Consider the following 26,155-nt stretch of genomic DNA (forward strand, 5'->3'; position numbering starts at 1 on the left):
ATAAAGCAGGTAAGATCGCTGCCAAGAATGTCCCATCAGATTATGATTTATGCCCCGAGAATTCCTCTTGTCTGTTTATTTATCAAATAGTGTCTGAAAATGGTTGATAGAGTGTCGATCGCACTGGCAAATTGTGACTTGCGAAGGCTAAAAGACCAAAAGATTGTTTGTGTGTATATTGAAAAAAAATGACAAACAGCCATAAACACTGAGCCACAAGTTTGATTTTCACTCTCCAAAGCGTTCCATTCAAGTGACAAGAATTTATTTTTCTAAGACACTTCCTCACAAAGAGTTGTCCACACTCTAGATATGAGATAGTTTATCACTAAATAAATAGATTCCATGGAAAATACTCTGCTGACAAAATCACAAAGTGTGAGTATATTAATCCTCAACGTTTCGAGTCGACGAGGATTCTTCAAGGGTTTTAACCACTAATCCCTCCGTACATGTTCTCTCGCTTCCCTCTCATTTGCATATTCAATTGGCACGGAAACTATTCTCGCTGTAAGCAGAAAGTCTCTTCGACAGCTGGTGAGATTTGATCAGGGATTTGACGATATTAATGAGTTCTGTGGAATTGATTTCGCATCCAAAGTCCGTCGTGGCGGCGAATTAATTATCTCTCATCTACATTCCGTCGGCCTCCGCCTCTGTGCCCCATTTTCCCGTCCGCCCATCGCGTCTGTGACTATTTTTAAGCGCGCCTGTGTGCGCCACCCATCCTCCGCCTTCGCCAGCTGTGCCACTGATTGCCATCCCAAGAGGTCCACGTGGTGCTAAAACTACAACAAGATAGTTTGTGAGGCGCCCCCGTCGCGGGCCGGGGGCCGCGGTGCTTGGGGAGCACGCGCATGCGGCCCAAGGAAGGCCAAACTGTTGCACCACAGCGTCCCTTGCGACGACCGCGTCTGGGTATTGATTCGCGCCTCCCCTTCGGCTCCAGCTGCGCCTCGGCTTTCCCCGCCAGCGCCAGGGAGGGACTGGCAAATTGCGTAAGTGGAAAGGTGGTAATGCCTCACCTCCAGAGACACTTTATGCCACCATCCAGCTCCGCAAATTGCCTCGTTACGGCTTCGGCGGGGAAGAGTGCAAGGCACAGGGGCTTCGCCGTACACTGTCTCTCGGCTTATGAGGAATTCACATATTTCGCGCTATTTGGGTCAATGATGATGTGTTTAATCATGATCTGTCGATCATTTCTCAAGCAGTGCAACACTCAAGTCTCAAGGAATGAAGGAGTCTCTGTACATTTTGTCTTCACTCGTAATTCCTCCAATTCATTTTATGTGTCGAAGACGAAATGTGCCTCAGACGTTCTTATTTCAAAACTCCTGCCATTCTCTGTTCTCCTGGTCTTTTTACAAGGTTAATGTAGAAATTGGCATTAATTCTCTGACAATTCCTACCTGACAACGATGGAAAGATTCTTGGATGCGACGCCTACGCAACTGCTCCGCCCACAATTCCTTTTCAGATGTCTTTTTTTTATGCAAATACTCAATGTCACTGTTTTCAGAGTGAATTTCCCCAAATGCCTGCGAAAACAGCAGCTTCGCCCCCAACTCAGCGCGCACAGAATTGGGGAAGTTCGCAAAATATCCCCACCACGGCATCCACCCCCAACATTGTCCGGGGCTGCTGATGGCAGTGAAATTTTTCCTCCAGTTGCACACTGTCTTCCGATCGCGTTGCTCTCTGTCCGTCAGCGACTGCAATAAATATTTCTCTAGTGTCACTCGCCCACCCCACTGACCACCCTCTCGCTTATAGTGTTCCCAAAGTCCACGGATTGCGAGAGCAAACTCTCCCCGGTGTCCTAGTGACGAAGATCCCGAGCATCACAAGGTCGTGGCTCCTACTCAAAGAGTGCACAGTGGAAAATTTCGTGGTGTGAGAGAAGAAAGGTTGTGCAAAGTGAAGGGGTGGGAAATTCACCTTCGCGACTTTCCAGATCTCCGCACAAGGCAGCTTTTGGCGAGCGCGACTTTGGCAGGAGCATCTTTGTGCTGGGGTTAGAGTTGAAGGGGTCTTTTTTTCTTGCGACTTGCCTTACTCCCATTTTTCATGTACACATCACATCGTATATCTTCTCCCTGTGTCAGGGCTGCTCGTGAAATCTCTCCCCCAAAAATAGCTCGCACAACAAAGGAGTCGCGCTCCGGGATCTGAAGGGAAAATTGTGGCCGAAAATGTCAACGGCAAAGTCGAAACCATCCCCATTGTTCCCTCTCTTCTGCCCACTTCCAATCGGATTTCGGATGTCGCAGATGCTGTTTCTCTCTAACTCTCAATTAAAGCGACTTCTCCGAGTCGATTCCAGTTTTCATCAATTTCTATGAAGCTTTTTAAGCTTCTTGATGTATTTGCGTGTGTGTGATAAACTTGCATTTCAGCTTCGAAGAGATGAAGCAACCGAAATCACTTCAGACATTCTACATTATTAATTCACGTCTAAAACTGTAGAGTTTATTGAGAGACAAATTGATATTCACCGTCTTGAAAGTGTTTTATGCTCTTGTTCATAGGCAATAAAGTGTTTCAGATAAGTTTAATGGGTGAGGAGAATTATTTAGCTTAAATTAAACTTAGTGAATATTGCGGTAAAATATTCTGCCATCATCCAAATTCAGTATGGTTGTTTTAGTTTAAGAGATTGTCTCTGTGAGTCCGCAAAAGCGTATCAAATATTTCAGGTTGAAAGTTGAACAAAAACAAATATTTTCCTAGATTATTAACAAGTTTTGTGCCATCGTTGAAAACTTTCCATGAAGCTGTGATGAATAATTTTAAAACTACCTAAAACATGTATGACTACATTTTCCCCAAATCCCATTACCATAGCTGGGAAAGCATAGAGAAATTGATTAGGGGATTTTCAAGGCTCTCCATTGTCCAGTATTTCTGCCAAATAAACAATCCCAGAGATAAACTTTTTTCTCTGTTACATTTAAAACCACCCTAAAGCCCCCAAATCGGTGGAAAACCCCAAAATTTGATATAATTTATTGTGGGGAATTTTACTAGAGATGCCATAGTGTCCATTGCGTAACATTCGAGGCATTTTTGGAGTTGAAATAATTATATAAACGACACAAACATGTCCCAATAAATTGCCCGACAGGAGGAGATCTCAAATGTGCTTCGGTGTGACGCAACAAACTCAATTGGCACACAAATTCAAATTCCATTATTGAATTATCTTCTTAGCACGTTGGATTAACCTCTTTTGTGTAACACTTCGCCAGCAACATTTTTCTCTGTTCACCCTGTTGAACGCTCCCCGAGTGATAGTATCGAATTTCCATTTCCCCGTGACTTTTTCTTTCGCCCACCCATGAGAATATGCCATCGCATCTCCCCCTTTTTTTCGCCCAGGGTGTGCTGCAAAATTTTCTCTGGCTGTCCTGGAAAAATTGACACTCTCAATCCATTCCATCAGTCATGGACGGCAAGCACTACCATTTACCCTCATTAGCAATATCTTGCCTTTTTCCTCGTGTCACGGCTGAGCGCTATTTTGCCTTGGGGTTTGGCTGAGGGTGGTGAGGCCAAGAGATCGCTCATAGGATATGCAAAGCCATCTAGGGACTGTTTGTCCAGGGTCCAAGACATTCCAGGATGAGAGGAGAGGCCAATAAAAGGACGAAGAGGATAGCAACTAGTAGAGTTTAGTGTAAATGTCTTCGAGAAGCTCAAGCAGAACTCTAGACTGCAACATTAAGAGCTTTGCTCCAGAATTGGCTTTAGATCTCATTAAGAGATTGAGGATAGAAGTTAGCGGGATAAAAAATATAGGTTCTTAATTTGGAATTGACGGAATATTGATCTAATTTAGAGATTTTTCTTATTCTATGTCATTTATTTTATGTCTTTTGACGAATCGGAAAATTAACAATTAACAAAGCATGCTTCTTCTTTCCACATTTCACTTTAGATTTGACAATAATATTTGCAAGTCGTACTGTGTTAATTCCTTATTAATTGTATTTTAATACCATAACAATGCCAACACACATTATTATTGCCAATTGTCCAGAATTGCAACGAAGCTTCGTTGGGTGCAATTAATAATTCAAGCATACCTTCATTCACGCATATAATATGGAAATAATTGGTGTACCTATATTTGTTTTGAGTGAAATTAATAATACATACGTTCAGAGAATGTAGAGCTTCACAAGTAAGATGATAACACAAATTTTATCAGGAAAAACCACAAAAAATTCAATTCAATCGAATGTGTCGAAAGTGACATTGAAATTCCTTGTCAAATTCAGAATAACAAAATGTTTTTAAGACTAATATTTTATTACAATGAGCAGAATTGTAGTGGATTTGGGCGTGAGCCAAGACGTCTTCTGAGCTTGTCCGCCACAGAGTGCCCAGTTATTATCCCTTCGAGTGTGAAAAAACTGACAAGAAAAATGTGACATTTCCTCTTTTTCGCCAAACAATAACAATAAGACACAAAAGAGGATGAAAAAACGCCACGAGACCATGACCAGCCCCATTTGTATAACAAAGGGCCACCGAGACGAGGAGGGCAGCTGAAGTCTCACTAGTAAATTGGAGGGAAAACTAACCCCGGGGCCTCTGGACACATTCCTCCAACCGCCCGCCAAATGACTATGCGACTTTGACGGCACATGTCGTGAAATTTTATGTGAAATTGATACATTTCACCCATCAAGAGTCATTCGACATGTCTTTTTATCAGAGATCGAGTTTTTTGCCCCGCCATTCTTTCGTCTTCGCGTGGCTCTCTTTGCTCGTCTTGATGGCGAAATAGGGGTGTAGAGAGATAAATTCTGGGTTGGAAAATAGCTGTGAATGGTGGGTGAAAAATGGCTTTGAGAAGAGGAAGTGTATTTGCGAAGGAGAAAATTCCGGGGGTGGCGGAAAAAAAACTATCGCAAGTCATTCTTACAGCCACGTTGAGCGTGCAGTGGCATAATAGTCCATAAATAGACAATTTCCCAGTTATATAATGCCTCAAATTTATTTATAAACCCACCCTCAATTTCGCATAGTGACCACACCGAGTCGAGGATAATTTATTTTACTGGATAGTTTCGCGGGAAATGTGAGTAGAATAACAGCTCGCTTGGCTTCTTTGCGCGCCATTATCTCTGCCCTTCACACACGTTGGGGAAAATTGCACGGCAAAATATATGGGGAGATAAATCCACCCTATTTTATAGCCAATATCATTGACAAATTGTCGAGGACTCGCCTTGCATCACCAAAGCCGTAGGACTTTTCGTGTCTTGGATATGCAATTATTCTATCTGGGATTTTTTTTGTTTGAACCAAAACTAAGAGCAAAATATTCTCAAATATTCACCTCGATATTTAGGTGTACTATTAAATGAATGGTTTGTTTTGCGACACATTTCGATACGACAACTACTTGTTGAACAATACAGATAAACAACAATAATTCTTATTACTCCAACAAATAAATAATTCTTTATGGAAAAATATAAGAATACATATATATTTTAAATAAAATATTGCAATTTCTTTAAAAAAAAAAACCCCATGAAATGCAGTTAGAAGAGTTGCTGATTCAAAATATGTTTCTCAAAGGGTATAAATTTTTGTTTGAAATTGTCTGCTGAGCTTTAGCTCAAATTTACATGGAATTTGAAGCGCACATTAGATTTCATGACATGATATTGCAGACATTCTCGTGAAAGGTTAAATTAACCATCACAATATATCAAGAAAAATCATGCTCTAAAAAATGAATACACAACAACTTTCACTGCACAAAGTGAGAATATCCGCTAAAGTTGAAGTGCTTTTGACGGTCGAATCAGAAAACTTTTCTCCTCACATCAACTGTTGAGATTTTGCTTTGTCGAAGAGAGAAAAAAATTCCATCCATACCAACTTTTCACATCGATAAGAATTTATGATTGTTCGTGACTATAAAAGTCCGTGTTTTCCATTTGCCATATTCTATAAAATACATTCCCAACGTATTAATTAATCGGCACGGAAAAGTCATGAATATTGTCTAATGCAGATATAAAATTCATTTTTATACTATCTCTCGTTAAAGCTTTTGCATTTGTTGGGGCAACTTTTCGATGTTCGGATTTTGCTTAGGACACACAGCATAATCGATATTTCATGTACATACACACACACACGCTTCGTCTAAGCTTCTTTGCTATGGTGAAAGAATGTCTGGAGAGGGACGAATTTCTAAAGTTTCTCAGGCGACTCAAAATAGAAATCTCTCTCGGGAGGAGCATTCATTGGAAAGTTTTGCAGGAAAACAAATACCCAGGCAAGATATTTCTGCTCCCTCAATACTTCAGGCGTGCACAACAACCCCCAAACTTTCCCTCCCACGCCTCGTCATTTACCACAATTCAATAGCTATATTTCCAACTGCGTGATTTATTCTCAAGTATTGCGAGTACAAATTCAAAGATTTGCACTTTCCCGATAAACTGCGCCGAGCCGACTCTCAGGGTGGCTGTTCAACTTTATCTCGCCACTGGTGAGAACTTTTCCTCTCACCATAGTTAATTAAATTCCTCATGAGCCTGCAGGGACTGACGTCCGAGAAATTTGCATGGAAATCGCCTGCGCTGCAGAGCCATATCGCTGGGAAGCTTTTCTCGCATTTCTAATCAAAAGTTTCCCCATAAATAAATGCCACCCCGCGTGGCGCACCATTCTTGGGGTGGTTGTAAAAGAGTCCACGGCAGACCTCACAAATCACCGTGCTAAACAATTGGATAATTGTTGCAAACACATGGAGACTCACACTCGAATTCCTCTTTGGAATTTCATTAGATATTCTTGGATAAGAGCCTCTGCCGCACCCGCGATAAGATTTTCATGCTTGTGAGATATTTATTGTGGAAATTTTCTCTCCACCCTCAATGGAGGGCGGAAATGGCATTTTATCGGGTTGTTTAGTGTCCACAACGTCAAAGCTCCGAAGGCTGATGGGATGGCGAAGGAGTGGTGATATATGGCCTGGACAATGGCTCTGAGCTTTTTTCTCTCTCGCCAAAGCGGAACCCTTTAGTCGCAGAGTGGATTTCCCAAAGACAAGAATTTACTTCTAGAGGCAAAGTGGGTGGAAAAGAAAGTCCATTTCAGCATTTGTATTTATATCTTCATGCAAACATTTACCAGTCAATTTTGTATTGCGAATATTAAATCATTCTGTGATATAATTTATTCTGTTTTCCTGGAATATTGAAAGCGTGAGTGCAAATCTGTTTGTTTGCGCGAAGCTTTTGAGATTTTCGTCACGGTGTCCGTGTGAAAAGCTGCCAAGTGCGCTGTTTCTGGGAAATCTCTCTTTCACTGTGACTGTAAATTTCACTTCTTGGGCCTTCCAGTGTGTCAGTCTCAGATGAGAAAGGAGTGGAAATTCACGTGAAAAATGGCGAAATGCTGAAGGATCAAGTGTGGCAAAATTGTGGGTGTTGTGAATGAGGTGATTTCTGAGAGCAGCAAGCAAACTGACGCCCAGAAAAATGACCACTACTTATGGAAGACAGGTAAAAAGTTTGTCATAATCAGCCAAAATCTCACTCTTCATCACATGTGGTTTGGAAAATTGATAAATATGGGAATCTCATCGAAAACCATAATAAACCCCGAGAAATTTATGCGAAGAGAGCTTTTGTCGCATTATCAGCCAAAATCTTGCACCAAATTCGCATATTTTCCCCAAAATGTTTTTGTGTTTTTTTTTTCTCTGCAAAATATGTACATATATCAAAATGAATTTTAATTAAAAGTTCCCGCATCGTTTTTTCCCGACCATCACTAATTCAGCTTCGAATTGCTGCATGGCGCATTTCCATTGAATGAGGCGGTGAAGTTGTGAAAGGAAGTGAAATTTGGGTGATTATTGATGGGATTTAATATTTCACGAACACTCGCCGAGGGAGAAAAGGAGGCTCTGGGGAAATTTCAAGAATGCCTGCGAGAGCGAGCAAGGGATTTCTGAGGCATCATGTGACATGGAGCTGCGGCGGGCATGATAAAATTCCTCCCCAACTGACTTTCCTCGTCTGCCAGAGAATGTCGAAGACGAGATAAGGTCGTATCTCAGCCTCCATGCGCTCAAATGACTGATGGACCTGAGAGACGAGCTGAGGTGGAAGTGAATTCCTCTATCTTATGTTCTTCCGAGCAATAAATCAGGAGTGTTAATGCTCCCCCAGTGTCTCAAATTAGAAATTTTCCCCAAATATGAGAGCCTGTGTGCGCCCCAAGAGACTTTCAGCTGGACCGCGAATGATGGGCATTTTTCTCCTCTAAATCTTCATTTCGAACAGACAAGTGACATGAAATGATGAGAATGGAACTCAGCTGAATTATTTTTTCACGCATGGAAGAGTTTTACGGTTGACAAAGGTCTATAAAAACACTATCAGAATGTGAATTGCGGCATTCACAAGCTGAAAGAATGAAGAAAAACAGTGAAAAGTAAGGGAAAATTTGCAACAATGTAGGCTAAAAGTGTCTGAATTTGATTTTTCGAGTTGTTGAGCACACAATATAATGCTATGTGAGGGTGAATTTAGGAAAATTGCCCATCTGAGAAAGGTGAAGGATCCAATTGTGTCCTCATTTCAACATTTAAGTCACTCTTTTCAATCCACCAAGTCACACTTTTTCACTAACGAGAAAGAATATGAATAACAAGGGAGAGTTTTCATTTTCATAAAACCACGTTTTTTTTCCCGGATTTTAATGAGTTTGCAAAAAGTCCTTTTCCTCATTAAATGCGTGTTATTTCTCAACTGGGTCATAATTGCAAATTCAGTCTCTGTTGATGGTATTTTTTTGCAATACACCTCTTAAGGGCGGTGCTGGAGTAATTTAATTACTTTTCTGGGAAAAAAATTGATAGTGTTTTTGCCAATTAGCAGCAGCTTTTGCTTGTTTGAGCGCTGATACACAGCGTGAAAATTGGAAAAGCTCTGCATATACCCTGAGTAAATTAGATTATTCTTGGAAATTTAATAAATCACACCGTATTTTCTGTACTTTACACTCATCTCGCGAGTCTTACGGAGAGTCAACGAGTTTCTTCAGAAATTATAACTCTATCACTCGTTCTCTGTCTTCTTCCTCAGTTCTTCAAATTATGAAAGCTTAATATGCATACCTAAGAGAAATAATGTAGTTATAATCGCTTTCTCCAGGTGATATATTCGCAGAAACTTTCACAAAGTGTCAATCTGGCAGCTTTTTCCTCATTTGAAATTTCAAGTGAAGCACGTTGAGCGAAAGAATAGCTTTCGTGCGACCACCGAAAGTTCCTTGAAGGTCGTCGCCAGACAAATTTGTATGAGGGTGGAATTTATGGGATTCCCTGTGGATTTGCTGTGGCAGATTCAATTGATGCTGGTCAGCAGAAAATACATTTTCCAGGCCTCTCACACATACACACAAGAGCGCATTTGTCCTGGGGCGACGAGAACTTCCAATTCTTTCTCGAGCCATTTCCCGGGGAAACTTGGACCCACCCTCGCCTTTGCTGAGTTTTCAGGGGGTGGCAGGAAAGGCTGCTTTTTAGTGTGCTGAATCAATATTTGGTGCTTCTCTTCGGTGAGGAAATTTATTGCGAAACACGGAATCTATTTCCGCAGAACAGCTCAAATTTTAAAATCACATCCCTTCCACTCAAAATGTCTTTCTGTCACGACCAAAAGCTGAGGAGTTCCTTCAAATAACATATTAACTTTTATGTGATATGTGTTGAGCTGAAAACTCAATTCATTTCACACAAAAAGCAGACAGACAGGGAAATATGTGATATCAAAAGAGATACTTCATCGTTCATTGTATAAATGTCAAATTGTGTCTTATTATCATGCATATCAAGTCAGGCAGTATGAAACTTTTGAAGGTGAAAAGGAGCTTTTGCCATCAGCAATTCACTAATTAAATTGGGCATTTCTTGTGTTTCTCCTTCAGGTGTCCACGCTGGTGCAGCACCGATCCGAGCGGTCGCCGTCGATCAGCTCTGAAAGGACCCTCAGGGCGATCGGACGAGTGGGCCAGGCGGTGAATTTGGCTGTGGAGAGATTCGTGACCGTTGGCGAGACAATCGCGGACGACAATCCGGAAATCAAGCAAGACATGTACGACGCATGCAAAGAAGCTCGCGCTGCAGGTGACTAAAAGCTCCCCCAATTCAATTAATTTCATTGCGTGTCTCACTCGCATTTCCCACGCCATTTCCCCGGGGTGGGCGAGTGACAAGCGTGGGTGGATAACAATGAAGCAATTCAGTGTGTTAAAGCTCGACGCTCACCCCAAATCTGAAAATGAATGCAAAAATACGCGGGAACTGTGCGTAAAAAACGATTGTCTGCACGATTTGGTGGGCTTGTAGATAAATGAACATTACATTTTTATATCTTTTATTACATATAAAAAAAAAAACATTTATGCCAGGCAATTTGTGCAGATAAACAGCATATTATGAAAAATATGTAACAACTAACGTGGTGAAGATGGAGTATTATAAGAAGGATTTGTAAAATGTCTGTTGAATCAATATTTGTGCACTTGTTAGATGATTTCAAGGCAGTCGTCAGACTGAATGGCGATGGAATGGAAATTTTTTTTTTTTGAAAAATCAATGACAAGACCAAACGAAATCACTGAAATTGACGTGAATTGCTCAGCATGAGTCTTAAAATTGACAAAACTACCGTCACTGTTCAGAAATGAAACCAAACAATTAATGTTTTATTCAGCTGTAATTCCTTAAATGATGTCCCTTCTGTATTTCTGTGCATGGAAGTGAATTAATGGGAAAGGCGCAGTGTTCCATCAGTAACATGAAATTCATTGTGTGCAGAGTCAAGAGCAATTAAATTGGATAAACAGAGGAATGCGCTTCACAAGACTTCACATCATGACCCATTGTTGCCAGGAGGAATGCTAATATTGAGTTCTCTGACAGAATCTTAGGGTTATCCTGAGTACCAAAATCATGATGATTTGCTCACGTCTTGTGTGAAAGAAAATCATCTCTCAGTAATTTCCTGGGGAAAGAGAAGTTAAGGGTAAAAATTGCTGAGCTTTTTGCCGCACTGCATCCCGCATTCTGCATTCATGATGACTCTGTCGTAATTCAATGTGGGTTCAACATCCTCCACCCACTCGGCCGAACATGCTGGGTGCTTTGCCACCCGCTGGGTGGCCCAATTGCGTCAGCTGGAGCGCCGCGAAGTGGGCTTCGGTGGCACGTTCAGAGCCACCCAGCATTGCCACATCCACGCGGGTGCCAAATGCAAATTACTGCAATTTAGGGCTTTGGCACGTTAAATACTACCAGCGAGGCCACGAAAGACGATCCCTTCTAATTGGGACACGCACTGGGCACAGCCAGATGCCATCGAGTTGATATGGGGTGGCTTTCCTTGGGACCATCAGGCGCGCAGGGAGAGTCGAAATTTTACGATTCGCACACAGAGTTGCCAAGTCACATGAAGTGAGATTGAAGGCTTGCCTTTTCTGAGAACTGACAGAGTTGATGTTTAGCTATAAGTTCTCCTCAGTGCTGTTCAATTTGCCCTGAGAGACAATTTTCGACATTCAACTCGGCTGGAAGCAATAATCACGAGAGTCATCATGTGTTTTAGTGTCCACTTAAGTGAAATATCGGAGAGAGGGTCAATTGGATTACTTGTGAGCTTCAATGAGGGTTACTTTCACTCGTGGAAAATTTTCACCTATTCTCATTTCACTTGGCAAAGAAAAGTTTCATCATTCTGTGCTGGGAGTGTAAAGATAGGGGACAACGAAGGAGTTTCAAAGAATTGGAGGAAGAACTTTTTTTTTCTTCTTTTCACTCCCTAATTGCATTTTCTCGTGAGGCTTGGCCTCATTGTCCACTTGTGTAAAGGGAAAGAAATGAGAGAACAGAGAGAAAATGTGTTGCAAAAAGTACTACTGGAGATTTAATTCCTATTTATTTCATGTAAATTGGCACTCAGGGACAAACTGGAGAGAAAGAATCTCATTTCGTGTGGCGAAACAACATGAAACAGACACTGAGTGGCGGTCTTCGAGTCAGAAATTGTTAGTGACGCTGGCAAATGGACACAAAATAGGTCAACGAAAATTTCATCATTCAATTCTACATTTATTATTGTGCCATCGATTTTATATTACTGGCCCCTTACTCCGCCACTTCTGCCCATTTTACCTGCAGAAGCCACATAGGAGATACAAATTGGATTTGCGACTCATTTACAAGCTTTTGTGCATTCTTTTCACCATTTAGCTGAGCCAGAAAAAAAATGCTCGCGAATCACCTTTTTGCTATGCAGATTGGTTTTTAGAGAGAAAGAGAGTTAAATGTGTATTTGAAACAAAGCCCATCGGAGAGTTTATGTAATGGAAATCAATTTTGCAAATGAGACAACGCGTCTGAGAAAGTATTCTCCAATTCCACGAACGAATCCACGACAAGGGAAAGGCAATAAAATGTCAGAATGAAAGTCTCTCCTCACCCAATGAGGGTGGTGTCAATTTGAAAAGCATCTCTGATGAGAATCTCGTGTGTGTTTCCACCCCAACCACGGACGCCCAGTGGGTGGGTGGGCGGCTCACCTTTCTCCACGATAACGTGAGAGGCTCATAAAAGTTATTTCTCGCACGACAAAATCGATGTCTCACGCCGGAACACTCCAGCGTTCGATGATGCTGTGCCGACGAACGTTCCTAATGGAGTCTCGCTGGGTTGGTGTCCTCCTTATTAGTGCCCTGGGTGGGTGTAAATCTCAAGACGATGCCACCCTTTGTATCTGGGTCTTTGAGTGTCTCTTGCGAATGCCTCGTCGCGCGCCAACCTACTTTTGCCACCTTCTCAATCATTTTTCACGGCATCGCCAGAAAGAGTTTTTGCCAGTGCGCGTTCGTGTCCGGAATTAAGGGATTTACCCTCCTCAGGTGATCCGCAAGAACAATGATGCAGGGCATTCACGGAACATTTCCGAGCGGACAAATCAATCATGGAGATTGCTCAGCTGGCGTGGGATTTTTTTCCACACTTTTCACGCGTAAAAACTTTTATGTTCACTTCACAAACTCTCCACGAAGTCCTCTTTGCATCCTCAATTGCTTCATTTTTGCAGCTATTCAGTCACGAATGGGCACAAAATCAATCAATTGATGAACTTTCCGATTGTGGAGAGCTCTTTAAATATTGTATTTTATCATAAAATTGATTTTTGACGTACAAAATTATTATTAGCAAAAAAAAAGCGCTTTGACTCAAAAACACTTTTCTCCATTGTCACTTTAAGCTGGGTGAAAATGCAAATTTTTGTCATTTTCATGCATTAAAAAGCTACGATGAGTGGAGAATGAGAAGCAAAAAGTGCAAATTAAATTCTCGTGCGATATAATTCTAATGTTTTGTGCACACGCGGGATGGCTTTTCTAACTGTCGAAAGACGCGCGCGAATCCAGCTGAAAAAGTCGAGCTTTTTCCGCATTTGTGAAAATTCACGCTGCAGAGTCATAAAAGCCTTCGCTCTCTGGGACTAAACCGCCACAGTTATTGTCACCCTCGGAGATGATGTGGGTGAGAAGGTAATTGAATTATTCACATGAATTTCACAGTAGCTGCCATGGTTTGCTTAACCCGCGCCATTAATCATTTATGGCGGAAAAACTTCTCTCGTATTTAGATCAGAATTGCCTATATGGAGATGCCATAGAGTGGCGCACTTTTTTCCGCATTGGCTCCGTCAGAAAGCCAATTGTTAATTCGTGAGTGTGACGCATTTGGCTTTCACTGCCCCGCAACCCCCATGTTGGCGTGGGTCTCTTTTGCGTTTCCGTGCTCCACAGTCTCCACCCACGGCGATAAACTTAATTTCTACCTGGTGTTGCACCCTTAATAGCTACCGTGTCACATGCGCTTATTGATTTTCCCGCCTAATTGCAATCACTTTGACGCCATTCGACGCCCCATCCACTTTGGACGCTCCTGCCAATTTAATTGTGCAGCTTCCCAGCGCCTCATCATAGGGATCAGAGTTGAATTTTACAAGATAGTCAAGCATGGGAAGACAGATAAATGCAGTGAGAGAATAGAGATTTTGAGTGCTTTTACCACAGCTTTCATTCTTCTTTTGAATCCTTCTCATTATTATTCCAAAAGCAAAGGAGCCCACATAAGTGCCTGTTGTCTCTTCCTGTTCTTTTGTTAAACCTTAAAGCCAAGCTTCAATCCTTGGGATAAGGTTTACCTTTCCTTCTGTGTGAGGTAATTGCAAACTCACAATGCCCTGTTCTCCCGTATAAGCATTCAATTTGCTACTCGTTACATAGAATTCAATCCATTAAATTTCAAACTTTCGTTGCAATTCCCAGTGGATTAAAGACGAAGACAGCAATTACCATGAATAATGGATAATGCTCACATGGAGTAACCACTCTTCTGGGTTTGTTGCTGGATTTGTGGGAATTCCCGGAAAATGCACACAGTCCAACATGAAACTTCCTCAAAATTCTGACAATGTGTTGGGCGGAAATTTAATTTACCTAAGTTGGAATTCGTTAAGTTCACGATGCCCATTTTGAGGTGAGGCTCCGTAACAGAGACTTTGCCAAGCCATTGTCTGTGCTCGAGTGAATAGCAAACGATGGTGGAATTGAAAAGAAGTGCCTGCAGGAAATTTTATTTCACTGCGAATGGAGTGATAGTGAGTGCGTGTTGTGAAATGGGAAAATTCACAATTTCACCCAACCATTCATACATATCTCGTCATACTTTTCATGCCTCGTGGGGATAGCAATTTCCATTGAGGACGCCTCTTCTCACGTCGCCATCGTCACTTGAGAAGAGGCATTTTGAAGGGCGGCGGGGCGGAGAATTTATTAATTTTGTGTGAGAGGGAAATTTAAGCCTTGCGATACAGAATGACGATGTGATTTATGATGAGGGAGGGAAAATTGTCCCTTTCGGCGTCTTTCTCAATTTTGTCTCCCCTTTTGCAATTAAAATCCATCCCCATATAGTCATGACATGAGATTCCGTGGGAGTCTTCTGAAGGTGACTCTTGGCACTTTCCGGGCTGCGAGAGCGTGTGATTGCCATGCCGGATGCGAGTGACAAGCTATCTCGGCGGGGAAATTAAGCGTCTGATAACATCATATCAGGCCACCCCCAATAAACATTGGAAATCACATCAGTGCCTGGAACATCTGTGTCAAAATTGGGAAGAGAGCCTAAAAGCCATATCTTTTACGGCCAGTTTAATTCGCCCCCAAAAATTCCGCACACAGAATATCCAATGAGTTGTGATTTTTGCCGAGAAAAGTTTCGGCCATCTTTTTTCTTCCGAAAAATTATCGTTCAATGATGTGGAAAACATGAACCAGGTTCTTGGCAACAAGTTGTATTATATTTTCTCCCCTTTTCTCACCACACTTTTCGCGCATTCTATGACACCTGCCAAACTAAATTCAAATCCGCCTAACCGTCAAGAAATGATTCCCTGATTAAATGAGAAGTTATTCGCCCTCTCATGGGGGAGCTTAAGTAAAGTTGGGGTGATTAAAATTCATCGTGAGAAAGTGTGAAGATAGAGAATAAAGTGGAAAAAGTCTCCCCTCGGAGTTGAAGAGTGCAAAATTCCTCAGCATTTCTCATCATTCTCCGGTTGATAAATTCAAGTGACACACAAATCCGCCCTTAATGAGACATTTTGGGTGTAAATCTCATTCACTCCATGGTGGAAATGGCGAATGCGAAATGCTCTCTAGGCAAGCCGTGTGAAAAATGGAAATTCCGCTATGACTGTCGTCATTTCCGTCCCATTCAACGTGTTTGTGTGTGTGTGTGAATAATTTCACAATTTTCACTCCTTCAGCGCTTAGGATGTCGTCACATCCAACTTGAGAATTTCTACACTGAACTTAATTGTGATTTCTCATGCAAAAGACAGGCTTTTCATCATCACTCATGTGCATAACATTGAAAGCCTCTTTATGCACGCACTCTGTGTTTTATCAACTGATCAAAGATCAATATTGAATTATGAAGCTCACAAAGAGCGCACAATTGCTTGCTCACGTGCAGGGAGTCTTAATACATTGTTATTTACACAATTACTTGCACCGCCGATTTGCACTTTGTCGTTGAACACATCAGGCGACGTGACGGACAGAGCTTTTCCTGTTTGATGTGTGACTGAAAAGCACACTGCTTTCTGGCAGTGTATTTACACCTTCCGAAATCCAATAAGCCATTCATTTCGTGAGCAGAGGAATCGATTCCCCAGTAATTCAATTGTACCATCCAATCTCATTTCTTGCAGGCTCCTCCATCGAGCGACTGTGCGAAATCACAGCCACTGATCCGCTCGGCTATCCGCCGCCCGACGGGCCGCTGAGCGACCGAAGTGCCATGATCAGGGCCGCCAGGGCCCTTCTGAGTTCCGTCACGCGGGTCCTGCTGCTCGCGGACATCGTGGTGGTGAAGCAACTGCTGCTGGCCAAGGACCGCGTCGCCCGATCGCTGTGCCGCATGGAGCAAGTGGCCAACTTCACGGAGTTCGTGAAGGCCTTCTCTGTGTTCGGTGCGGAGATGGTGGAGCTCGCCCATGTGACTGGTGAGTAAGGTGTTCAATTTTCTCGTCTCGCAGGTGCAAAAGTCTCACGCAAAGCAATTAAAAAGTTTATATATTGGCTCTTCTTTGGTCACTTCGTCGCGCTTTATTCGTGCCTCTGTGTTCAGTGAGAGACGATAGCATTTTGTCAACTTCAATCAAAGTTTTGCTTAACTTGAGTACGACAGAAAATTAATTACAGCATCTCGGGTAAGTTCCCTTTTTTATGCAATGGCTGGAATGCAAGATGAATTTTTATATCGGTTTTTTCTGATTGTGTTGTCAACGATCTTTTTCAGTTACATATGAATATTAGCACATTGCAATACAACTCTTCACACTGAACTGGAACAACTGTGAGGTAAAATTGGAAAATCCTGGATTGTGCTGAGATTCGCTTTAAATCACTTCACTATTACGCTGACACAGAGAGTGCTGATATGCGATATTTTATTGTAGTTGAAAAATTAGCCTATAAATTGTTAAAAAGAAACATAATTTCAAATTAATACTGGAAAACCCTTGAGTTTATTCACCGTATTGTCATTATAAATTTTTTTAATCTAATGATGATGACTGTTATTAGCAGGAAACATTGGACATTAAAACACGAATAACTAGTATTAATTTGACCTTTGGCAAAGTATGTTGAGGTTCGTTCTTATCGTAAGCTTCCTCAGACTACCAAACGCAAAAGTGTTCAATGGATCTTGTCCAGAAGTGGAGGAAAAATTCAGTCTAGATGGATTACATGGAAGAAACTTCATACCGATTTCTTTAATGCCCGGACTATCAACGCATAATCACATCTTCCGGAATATGTTTGGACACAGTCCAGATTGTTGGGAATTTTATTTTGAAACAACTCAAAGATCCAATAGAAAAATAATATTCAGCAAAATGGCCAAAAAATACAATCCGCCACAAAATGAATCTTGTGAAGAATTTAACAGCATGTGGGACAGAATTCTTGTATTGAATAAGAAGAAAGAGCTGAAATTTCACTCCCTGCGCACCAAAGTATATTTTGATCCTTTGCCACTAATCTGTACAGAGGAATTAAACTGGAAATCTGCAATCCGAGCAAAGCCACGAATAATAGGCGATTCAAACGACTTTAAAGAGGAAATACACATAGTTTTGTGGTCTTGCAACAATCTTCCAAATGAGCAACACGATCTTGGCATGATTATAGGATACAATTCACTCCTCGCGCAAAATGCAACTGCTTTGCTGTTAAACAACAAAAGAATCAGGACAACGGGTCTGGATTTGGTGAGAAGTCTTCCGTTTGCTGAAAATTTCACCGCTGATGATTTTATAGAAAGTCACTTTTATGATGACTCAAATTGTGATCATTGTGACATGTTTAATTGTAATTAAGTGAGCTTCAATAGAGAACAAGATAGGGAATAAATATTTGAAAAAAAAATCCGTAAAACCACTTAATTCTCCATTATGAGGACGATATTTCCCTTGACAACAGAAAAAATTGTTATTATGCCTATTAAAATTAACAAGCCTACGCAATATAAAGTTTCAAATACGCACAAAATTATATTATTACAGTTTTGGCCCTTGGTTTAAAATGTTACCTTTTTTTATATTCTTGTGCTTGTTCGAATCACTTAATGCAAGAATTTTCAATGGCTCTTGTCCAGTTGTAAATCAATATGATGTTGAAGATGATTTTCATAAAAATATTGTGCAGAAGGGAAGGATGAAAGTGATTTTATTAATGCCCGGACTTCCGACTCACAATCATATTTTCCGGAATATGTTTGGCGACAGTGTTAATTGTTGGGTGTTTAGTGCTCTTACGCTGGATGAGAAGAACATTGTCTCAAAGACTACGATTTTTAAGGATCCAATACCATATATTCACAATAAAAGCTGTGATTATGAAGATATTTACGATATTTACGATATCAACGACAGAATTACAGTTGAGCACAAGGGAAGTGTGATGAAATTCTCAACACTTTGCCCAAAAATATTTTCAAAACCCTTGCCGATGATCTGCAGTGAAGAACTGAATTCACTCTCAAGAATCCACATTAAGGAAGTTTTTGGGAGTACTGAATCAAATTCAGAGAGTTTATTATTTACTCTCTTATGGGCTTGTGAGGATCTACCAAATGGACAGCATGATCTTGGCATTCTGGTGGGATTTAATTCATATCAAATAAACAATTTCGCTGAAGTGATGATGAAGACAAAATGGATAATGGAAACATCGTTGAATCTGGTGAAAGGTTTGCCATTTGCAGTGAATTTCACATTGGAGGATTTCGAGCAAGGCCACTTTTATGCTGACACAAAATGCAATCATTGTGACATGTTTCGTTGTAAATAAAATGTTATGCAACGGTTCAAGGTTTCTCTTTTCATATGTCCTAAATTTTGGTTCTTTCCGTACGATCATAACCATTTTAGGCTTGTCTGAAATCTCTCACCGAATTCTGTAACTTCTGTTTAGTTCTGTAAATCTAGCATAATGAAGGAGAATAAAAAAAGCGAGCTCAACGCACAATAATCACTCACAAAGTGTTCATTATGATGTTTTTATTTGCAATTGAAGGAAGAAAGTGTAATTAGAGTGAACCAAATAAAGTGAAAAATATAGTTTTTGATTCAGTATAAATTGGACATTTGCCTGAAAATGTTGCTTTTCATTCTTCTATTGTGCTTTGTTGCACTGCGCGATGCGAAAATTTTCAACGGATCTTGTCCGCAAGTGAATGAGGATTACAAACTTAAGGACATTACGACATACAGCATGAATGTTTTACTCTTGCTTCCTGCGCAACCATTTCGGAATCATATATTTGATACTATGTTTGGATTTGGCGTAGATTGTTCGCAATTTGTCGCGTATATAAGTGATAAAGGCTTTGTTGAAAGTATTGAATTTCAAAAGAATCCAAAGAATTACGAAAATGTGTTTGCGGGAACTTGTGACAACATCTACAGAGATGATGATCAGATTATTGTCAATTTTAAAGGCGATGAGGCTGTATTTTTTACGAAGTTGAAGAAGATATACAAGAATCCACTGCCGATGATCTGTTCAGGCGATATGAATTATTTGTCTAGAATCCAAGTTCGAGATTTCACGGTGAAAATGGCGAAATATCCGGAAAAATATTTAATTCTCTGGGCTTGTGAGGATCTGCCCAATGGACAGCATGATCTCGGCATTCTGGTAGGATTCAACTCTTTGCTGGTGGAAAATGTCACTGCAGTGAAGATGGAGAGCAGGAGGATCTTTGACAAATCTCTAGAGCTAGTTAATAGTCTTCCGTTGGCAGAAAAATTCATTTTAGCTGACTTCATTCAAGGCAAATTGTATGACAATAGAATATGTGATCCTTGCATAATGTTCCGATGTGAATGACAGATCCAAAAAGAAATTAATTGGATTTTAATATGTATTAAAAAAAAATATACACAATTAAATATTAATCAAGACACAAGAATTAATTCAGTATGATTTCTGTATTTGGCGAAAAATGTTGCTTTTCACACTGTTCTCGGGCCTTTTTGGATTGCTTCATGCAACAATTTTCAATGGATCTTGTCCAGATCTGGAATTACTTCACGATGATTACACTCAAGGTTTGAGTATGAAAGTGGTTTTCTTGTTGCCCGGACTTCCGACTCACAATCATATTTTCCGCAATATGTTCGGCCACAGTGTTAATTGTTGGCAGTTTCTGCCTTATAATTCCCATAGGACGAGCACAGTTACAAAAAGGACGAGCACAGTTACAAAAAGGACGAGCACAGTTACATCAATAGTGATAGAGAAAAATTCTCTGCAAATTGACCATGCAAGTGAATCACTTTGTAAGGATATCTACAGTGATGATGACATTATTATTGCGGAGCTTAGAGGAGATCGGATGTTTCTTTCGTCTCTTTGCAAAAAAATATTTTTTGATCCTTTGCCATTGATGTGCACAAGTGAATTGATTTCATTGTCAAAAGTCCAGAGAATCGAGCTTCGCAGAAATAACGATACATTTAATGTCTTGTGGGCATGCGAAAATCTACAAAATGATCAACATGATCTTGGAATTCTGGTTGGATACAGTCCAAAAAAGTACCTTACTCCAATTGAAATGATTATAAAAAGCAAGGAAATAAAGGATACCGCGATGAATCTAGTTAGAAGTCTACCATTTGCTGCCAATTTCACGCCAAATGATTTCATACAGGGTGAATTTTATGATATCGTAGACTGCAATAATTGTGAAATGTTCCAGTGCAACTGAAAGAATGAAATGTTAAATTAAAAATAAATTGAATACGGAATAAATATCGTTTTTGCAGTGAAATAGTGCGTTTTTCCTGGTTATTTCATATCATTTCACAAACAAGATCACAACCGTTTCTGGACGGATCTCAGAATATGTCCTTTCTGTCCTTTCAGGCGATCGGCAGGCAGATCTCAAGGAGGAGCGAAGGCGAGCCCAAATGGCTGCTGCGCGTCAAGTGCTGGAGCGATCGACCATGATGCTCTTGACGTCCTCCAAAACATGCCTTCGCCATCCTGAGTGTCCGGATTCTCGCGAGAATCGCGACACTGTCTTCTGCCAGATGCGCCGCGCCATGGATCTCATCCACTACGTGGTCAAGGATGGCGTGCTGGAGACAGTGGCTGATAGACTGTCACCACGTGGAGCGGGTCAGGTGGACTGGGACTCCGAGAGAGCGTCCGCCTTCACGAGCTTGAAGCACTTTTCGCGCCTGGTGGAGCTTTCGAGGCCTCAGGTGACGGAGACCACGCCCAAGGTGATCGGAAACAGTGAGATCGTGGAGGAGGCGCCAACGCGTGAGTTGACACGCAGCAGTAGCGTTCGCGATCGGAGAATCGAAGCCGGAGGACGGTCTAAGAATCGCACGTATGCCAGCCTCGAGAGGGAACTTCTGCCGCCGGCGAGCAGGAGTGCCGAGGCTGCCATGCTGGGCCTGTCGTCGGTTCTGGTGCCTGAGACGAGGGATCAATTACTAGCGGCTCTGGACAAGGTGGTGGAGAAGACGCAGGACTTCACAGATTCGGCATACACGACACATGAGCACCGAGAGAACATCCTGCTGCTGTGTGATCGTGCCAAATTGGAGCTGAATCAATTGCTGAGGATCGCCGTGAATACTGAACCCTTCGCCACAAACACAACGGACATCGATGCGGCGATCGAGAGTGTCCAGAATGCAGGGCAGGATCTCAGTCAACAACTTGTGCTAGCCGTTAGTGATCAAGTCACGGAGTTGGCGCACGTAATCAAAGCGGGAATCGACATTGTGAACTCCCTCAGGAATATTGCCTTAAACCAGGAGTTGGATCGACTACAGGAGTGCGCTGATCGCTTTCACGACTACATCGATCACACCCTGGAAGTGAGTATCTCGTGGTTCTAGCCTCTGTGATGCCAAATAATCACTCCCTTGTAGGTCTGCAAGCTGCTGCGTCACATCGCGCTGTCGGAGACGCTACAAGTTCAGGCCAAGTTCATGGAGATCAACCTGAAGATCTACGCACCGCAGGTGATAACGGCCTCCAGGGCACTGTCGGCACATCCCTCAAGCAAGATCGCCAAGGAGAACCTCGAGGTGTTTGCGGACATGTGGCAGTGGCTGGCCAGCGATGTGTCCACGGTATCGAAAGAGATCATCGAAATGGCTCAGGCGCAGACGAAGCCGGACAAGACGGAGTACCTGAGTTTACCGCGACCTGGAGTAAGAGTTGAGGACTTAGACATAATGTTGAATGTGGGAATGATGGTCTGGTTGTGTTGCAGAAACATGGGACAACATCGAAGCCGCTGAAGCCAACGAGACTGGATCAGGAGGAGCAGGAGAAGATCGCCAAGGCGGGTCTGGAGATGAAGATGCTGACGAATGAGATGGACGCCGAGACGGACAAGTGGAATGGGGCCAGCGATGAGAACAATGATATTGTGAAGAGGGCCAAGAATATGTCTTCGATGGCCTTCTCCATGTATCAGTTCACGAAGGGCGAGGGAACGCTCAGGACCACACAGGACCTCTTCACTCAGGCGGAGTATTTCGCTGAGGAGGCCAACAGGCTGTACAAAGTCGTGCGACAATTTTCATATCAGGTCAGTGTCTGACATTGGGCTCCTGAAGAGGCCTGGCTTCTAATGGTTTTCTGTCTTGCTGGGCGCAGGTTCCTGCGGGGCAGCCGAAGAAGGAACTGCTGGAGCACGTGGACAAGGTGCCCACGTTCGTGCAGACGCTGCAGTTCACCGTGAAGGATCCGACGGTGGGCAAGGCGGCCACCTTTGTCAAAGTGGACCATGTCATCCAAGAGACCAAGAATCTCATGAATGTCATCAACAAGGTCGTGACCACGTGCTTCGAGTGTGCCAACAAGGTGAGTCCTCATGGACTTGTGGGGTCGCGGTTCGGGATATGAAGCGGCGTCGCAGAGTATCAAGATCTAAGCTGTTGAATTTTTAATCCTCAGCATGGGCTCTGTATGCCCCAACAAGTGCCTTTTGCCCATTCCTCAAGTGTCTCACACAAGTGATGTCGATTCCACGTGCCTGATTCTCAATTATTCACACTGTTTTCCTTCACTCTCGCGGCCACACTTTGAGGACAGAGTTCAGGGTATTTTGGCATAAATGTTTTACCACCGCGATGAGGACGTTTTTTTCTCTCATTTCTTATCTTCCCCATCGAGAAATCACAAAACTCGCGTGTGGGCGGGAAACACAAACAGACAAACACAATCCTTAGCCACCGACGTTAGTACAAAGAAAAAAAAGAGAGAGAAAAGTGCGGACGACATCACGCCACAGATGAGGACTTTGAGTAAGGATCGTTGAACGCTTTACTGCCCAGTTTAACGCAGATCATCGGCCAATTAATCACTAACACACTTACAAAAGAACACAAATTGCACTGAGATGCAATGGGTGGAGTTTATGGCTACAATTGAGAGAAAAAGTCTGAGCTTTGCTGCTTCTCGTTTATCCTCATTTATCACTCGAGTTTTTCATAACATTTTCAGACGATGATTAATGCACTTTTTGCCAATTCTACTGATTGTTTTTTTTTCTTCTTCTACAGTTCTGGAAATCACATTCTGTTGGATAAGTTAATTGAAATGAATACAGTTGTTGATTAATTGTTTTTGTAGTATAAAAATATTTCAATTATTAAAACTTATCCAACAGAATATTTCTTTAAGGTTCCAATCGTGAAACTAAAGTCTCAATTTACCCAATTAATTTATTGTTAATTGAAAACTAACCGCAGCTGCGCTTTCTGAACAGTTTGCAAACTAATTCTAATCACTCAATCATAGCGATCTGATCTGACGCTCGTCTTTTTCACTCTTACAGTACAAGCTGGACTTCAGCGGACTGTCGGGAAGAGTGGCGGCCGGAAGTTCCAGAGATGACGAGGGCGGCTCCGGAGCGGCCGGAGACTCTAAGGGCGCCACGACAAGCACCGAGGGGGGCATGTGACAGTACGGGATGGCTCGCAGAGCCAAAGGAGACGCCAGGCGGACTCGCGTGTCCTTTCTTCTTTTCTAAGGCGTCTTAGACAAGGAAGGAAGGGCGCGTGCGCTCTCGCGAAAGCTGCCCACGGGGATGCTCATCTCCGCGTGCAGAAGCCATGGATGGACTTATCAGATTTGCATAAGAAGAATCTCCGAATGGAACTGACTTACGATAATAAGGAAAAAAAAATTAGTACAATAACCCAAATTTATGAGATTTCTCGTGAATACGTAATTACGACGGCGTAATCACCGCAGTTTTCACGTCACTTCGATGCACCAGCGCGCTGTAGTCCTTCAGCAACACGTTAAAGTTGTCTCTAAGGTCTTTGAGTTTGCTTTATGATTGAGACATGAGAAGATAGAGCCGGTAGTCTTCCAATTGTGTACATAAAATATATGGGCATAGAAAACTGAAAAGGAAACATTTAACGGCAAGCATTTTCGCGGGATTTTTTTTTTCTTTTATTATAGTGAACATCACGTGCCAAGAGATTCAAGTTTAGATGCGGGTGCGAAGAACAATCAGATTGATTCCTTTCCGTTACAGTTCAAAGCTTTGCTATACTCGGAGAAAATCGCGCAGCTAAAGCATGGCTTCCATTGTCATGTTGGTTAACCAAAGTTTTTTCAGTTTTGTGTTATGCCAATATTGGCTTTTTCCAATTTCAAGAATATAACACATTGTCTTGGGAAATACTTTCCTATTCAGGTTGTCCAATTTGCATAGGCGAAAAAAAAATGGCAAAACGCTGTTGGTGTGAAAGTAGAAGGAGAAGAAAAATCTTAAACTAATCTAGAAAGTGAAAACAATTCTGTGAATTCTCTAAAATAGATCGTTCGAGCAGCCACTATTTAAACATGCAAAAAAAAAATGTTGAAGAACAAGAAACTTTCCTAGATGTTATTACAAAAGTACAGCAGAAGAGATGAATTTTAGGGCATAGTTTGATATTCATATATACAGGGTGACTTGTTAGTAGACGTTATAATGAGATTTGAAATATTGCAGTGTAGCCACAATATAGAAGTATATATTTGATGAGTAATATTAATGTTGTCTGTTGTGAAAAAAAAGTAATGGAAACTTGAAATGTATAATTACAGAAGATGGAAAATGTTAAAGGTATTTTTGAGATGTGTGGAAAGAGAAAAGTAATCATTCGATTCGATGTGACACGAAATCTTCTTATGAAATCATTTTGAACGTTTATTGAAAATCATGTAACGATGATAGAGAAGATGATTATCCTCTTTTTATCTCAATATCAATTTATAATACATATATTCATGTGACGAGAGAAGAAGGTGAAAGAGAAAACTATATATCGACGTAGAAACGTGTACCATGATGAAAAAAAAAATGAGATGAAATTTATATACTCAAATTAGCTTTTATACTTGTATATAGAAGAACAAAATATTTAGTGATGGAAATTATATTTGACGAAGATATTTAATATTTTCTATATAATGAAACATTGATGATGTATTTAATAAAATGAATGTGTGCATGAATTTCTTCAATTTTTCCGAATATACTTTTTTGTCAAGAGCATTTCTCAAAGTCACTCATCTCGAGATGTTTCATTTTTGGGAGAAGAAATTTTTCAAAGAGAAATATGATTAAATGTAACTCTCAAGTTATTAATGAAATCAAATGTCAAATTGAGTGTATGAAAAAAAAACTTTTTCACTCTCTTCAATTTAATTCAAAGTTTGCGTCTTGACTTTTCTCAAATTTAGCAAACCTGACAAACAAAACAAATGATAAAAGGAGACGATTGCAAAAAAAAATAGAAGATGAAAAACGAGTGTAAATACCATTTTGCATAACAAATTCAATTGATGACGTCTATAAGCGCTAAAATTAATGAATTCAAGAAAAAAAAACACAGACGTAAAAAATTTAAATAGATATTGCAGAGAATCGAGTGTGTTGTGAAATAATGGAAGAAAATAAAATCATGCAAATGAAAATCAG

At 41.3% G+C, this 26,155-nt stretch overlaps 1 protein-coding gene across 4 annotated transcripts; it reads left to right on the top strand.

Moving 5' to 3' along the window:
- The first annotated feature begins 1,698 nt into the window (after window positions 1-1,698).
- LOC132255457 (alpha-catulin) lies at window positions 1,699-26,154 on the top strand. 4 transcript variants are annotated; one of them, XR_009468182.1, is made up of 10 exons: window positions 1,699-1,910; window positions 7,377-7,538; window positions 9,973-10,171; window positions 16,344-16,637; window positions 21,070-22,037; window positions 22,092-22,376; window positions 22,439-22,759; window positions 22,828-23,034; window positions 23,128-23,477; window positions 24,011-24,126. XR_009468182.1 is itself a non-coding variant. In XM_059751503.1 (9 exons), exons 2-9 carry the CDS (start codon window positions 7,515-7,517, stop codon window positions 24,134-24,136), a joined length of 2,424 nt encoding a protein of 807 aa, XP_059607486.1. In that variant the 5' UTR covers window positions 1,699-1,910; window positions 7,377-7,514; the 3' UTR covers window positions 24,137-26,154. The 4 variants fall into 4 exon arrangements, 2 of the variants coding, with proteins under 2 accessions (XP_059607486.1, XP_059607488.1); XR_009468183.1 differs by having other exon boundaries at window positions 23,128-23,273; window positions 24,011-24,063; XM_059751503.1 differs by lacking the exon at window positions 23,128-23,477 and having other exon boundaries at window positions 24,011-26,154.
- The last annotated feature ends 1 nt before the right edge of the window (window position 26,155 follows it).

This window comes from Phlebotomus argentipes, unplaced genomic scaffold (genome assembly GCF_947086385.1).
Source record: "Phlebotomus argentipes unplaced genomic scaffold, Phlebotomus argentipes genome assembly contig_5, whole genome shotgun sequence".
Lineage (NCBI taxonomy): Eukaryota > Metazoa > Arthropoda > Insecta > Diptera > Psychodidae > Phlebotomus > Phlebotomus argentipes.

What these genes read in the sequence shown, in the direction of transcription:
- LOC132255457 (XM_059751503.1), top strand. Translation starts at nt 7,515, where the DNA reads ATGACCACTACTTATGGAAGACAG. An exon ending in CCACTACTTATGGAAGACAG is followed by an intron (nt 7,539 to 9,972) that starts GTAAAAAGTTTG and finishes TTTCTCCTTCAG; the next exon opens with GTGTCCACGCTGGTGCAGCA. An exon ending in GGAGCTCGCCCATGTGACTG is followed by an intron (nt 16,638 to 21,069) that starts GTGAGTAAGGTG and finishes CTGTCCTTTCAG; the next exon opens with GCGATCGGCAGGCAGATCTC.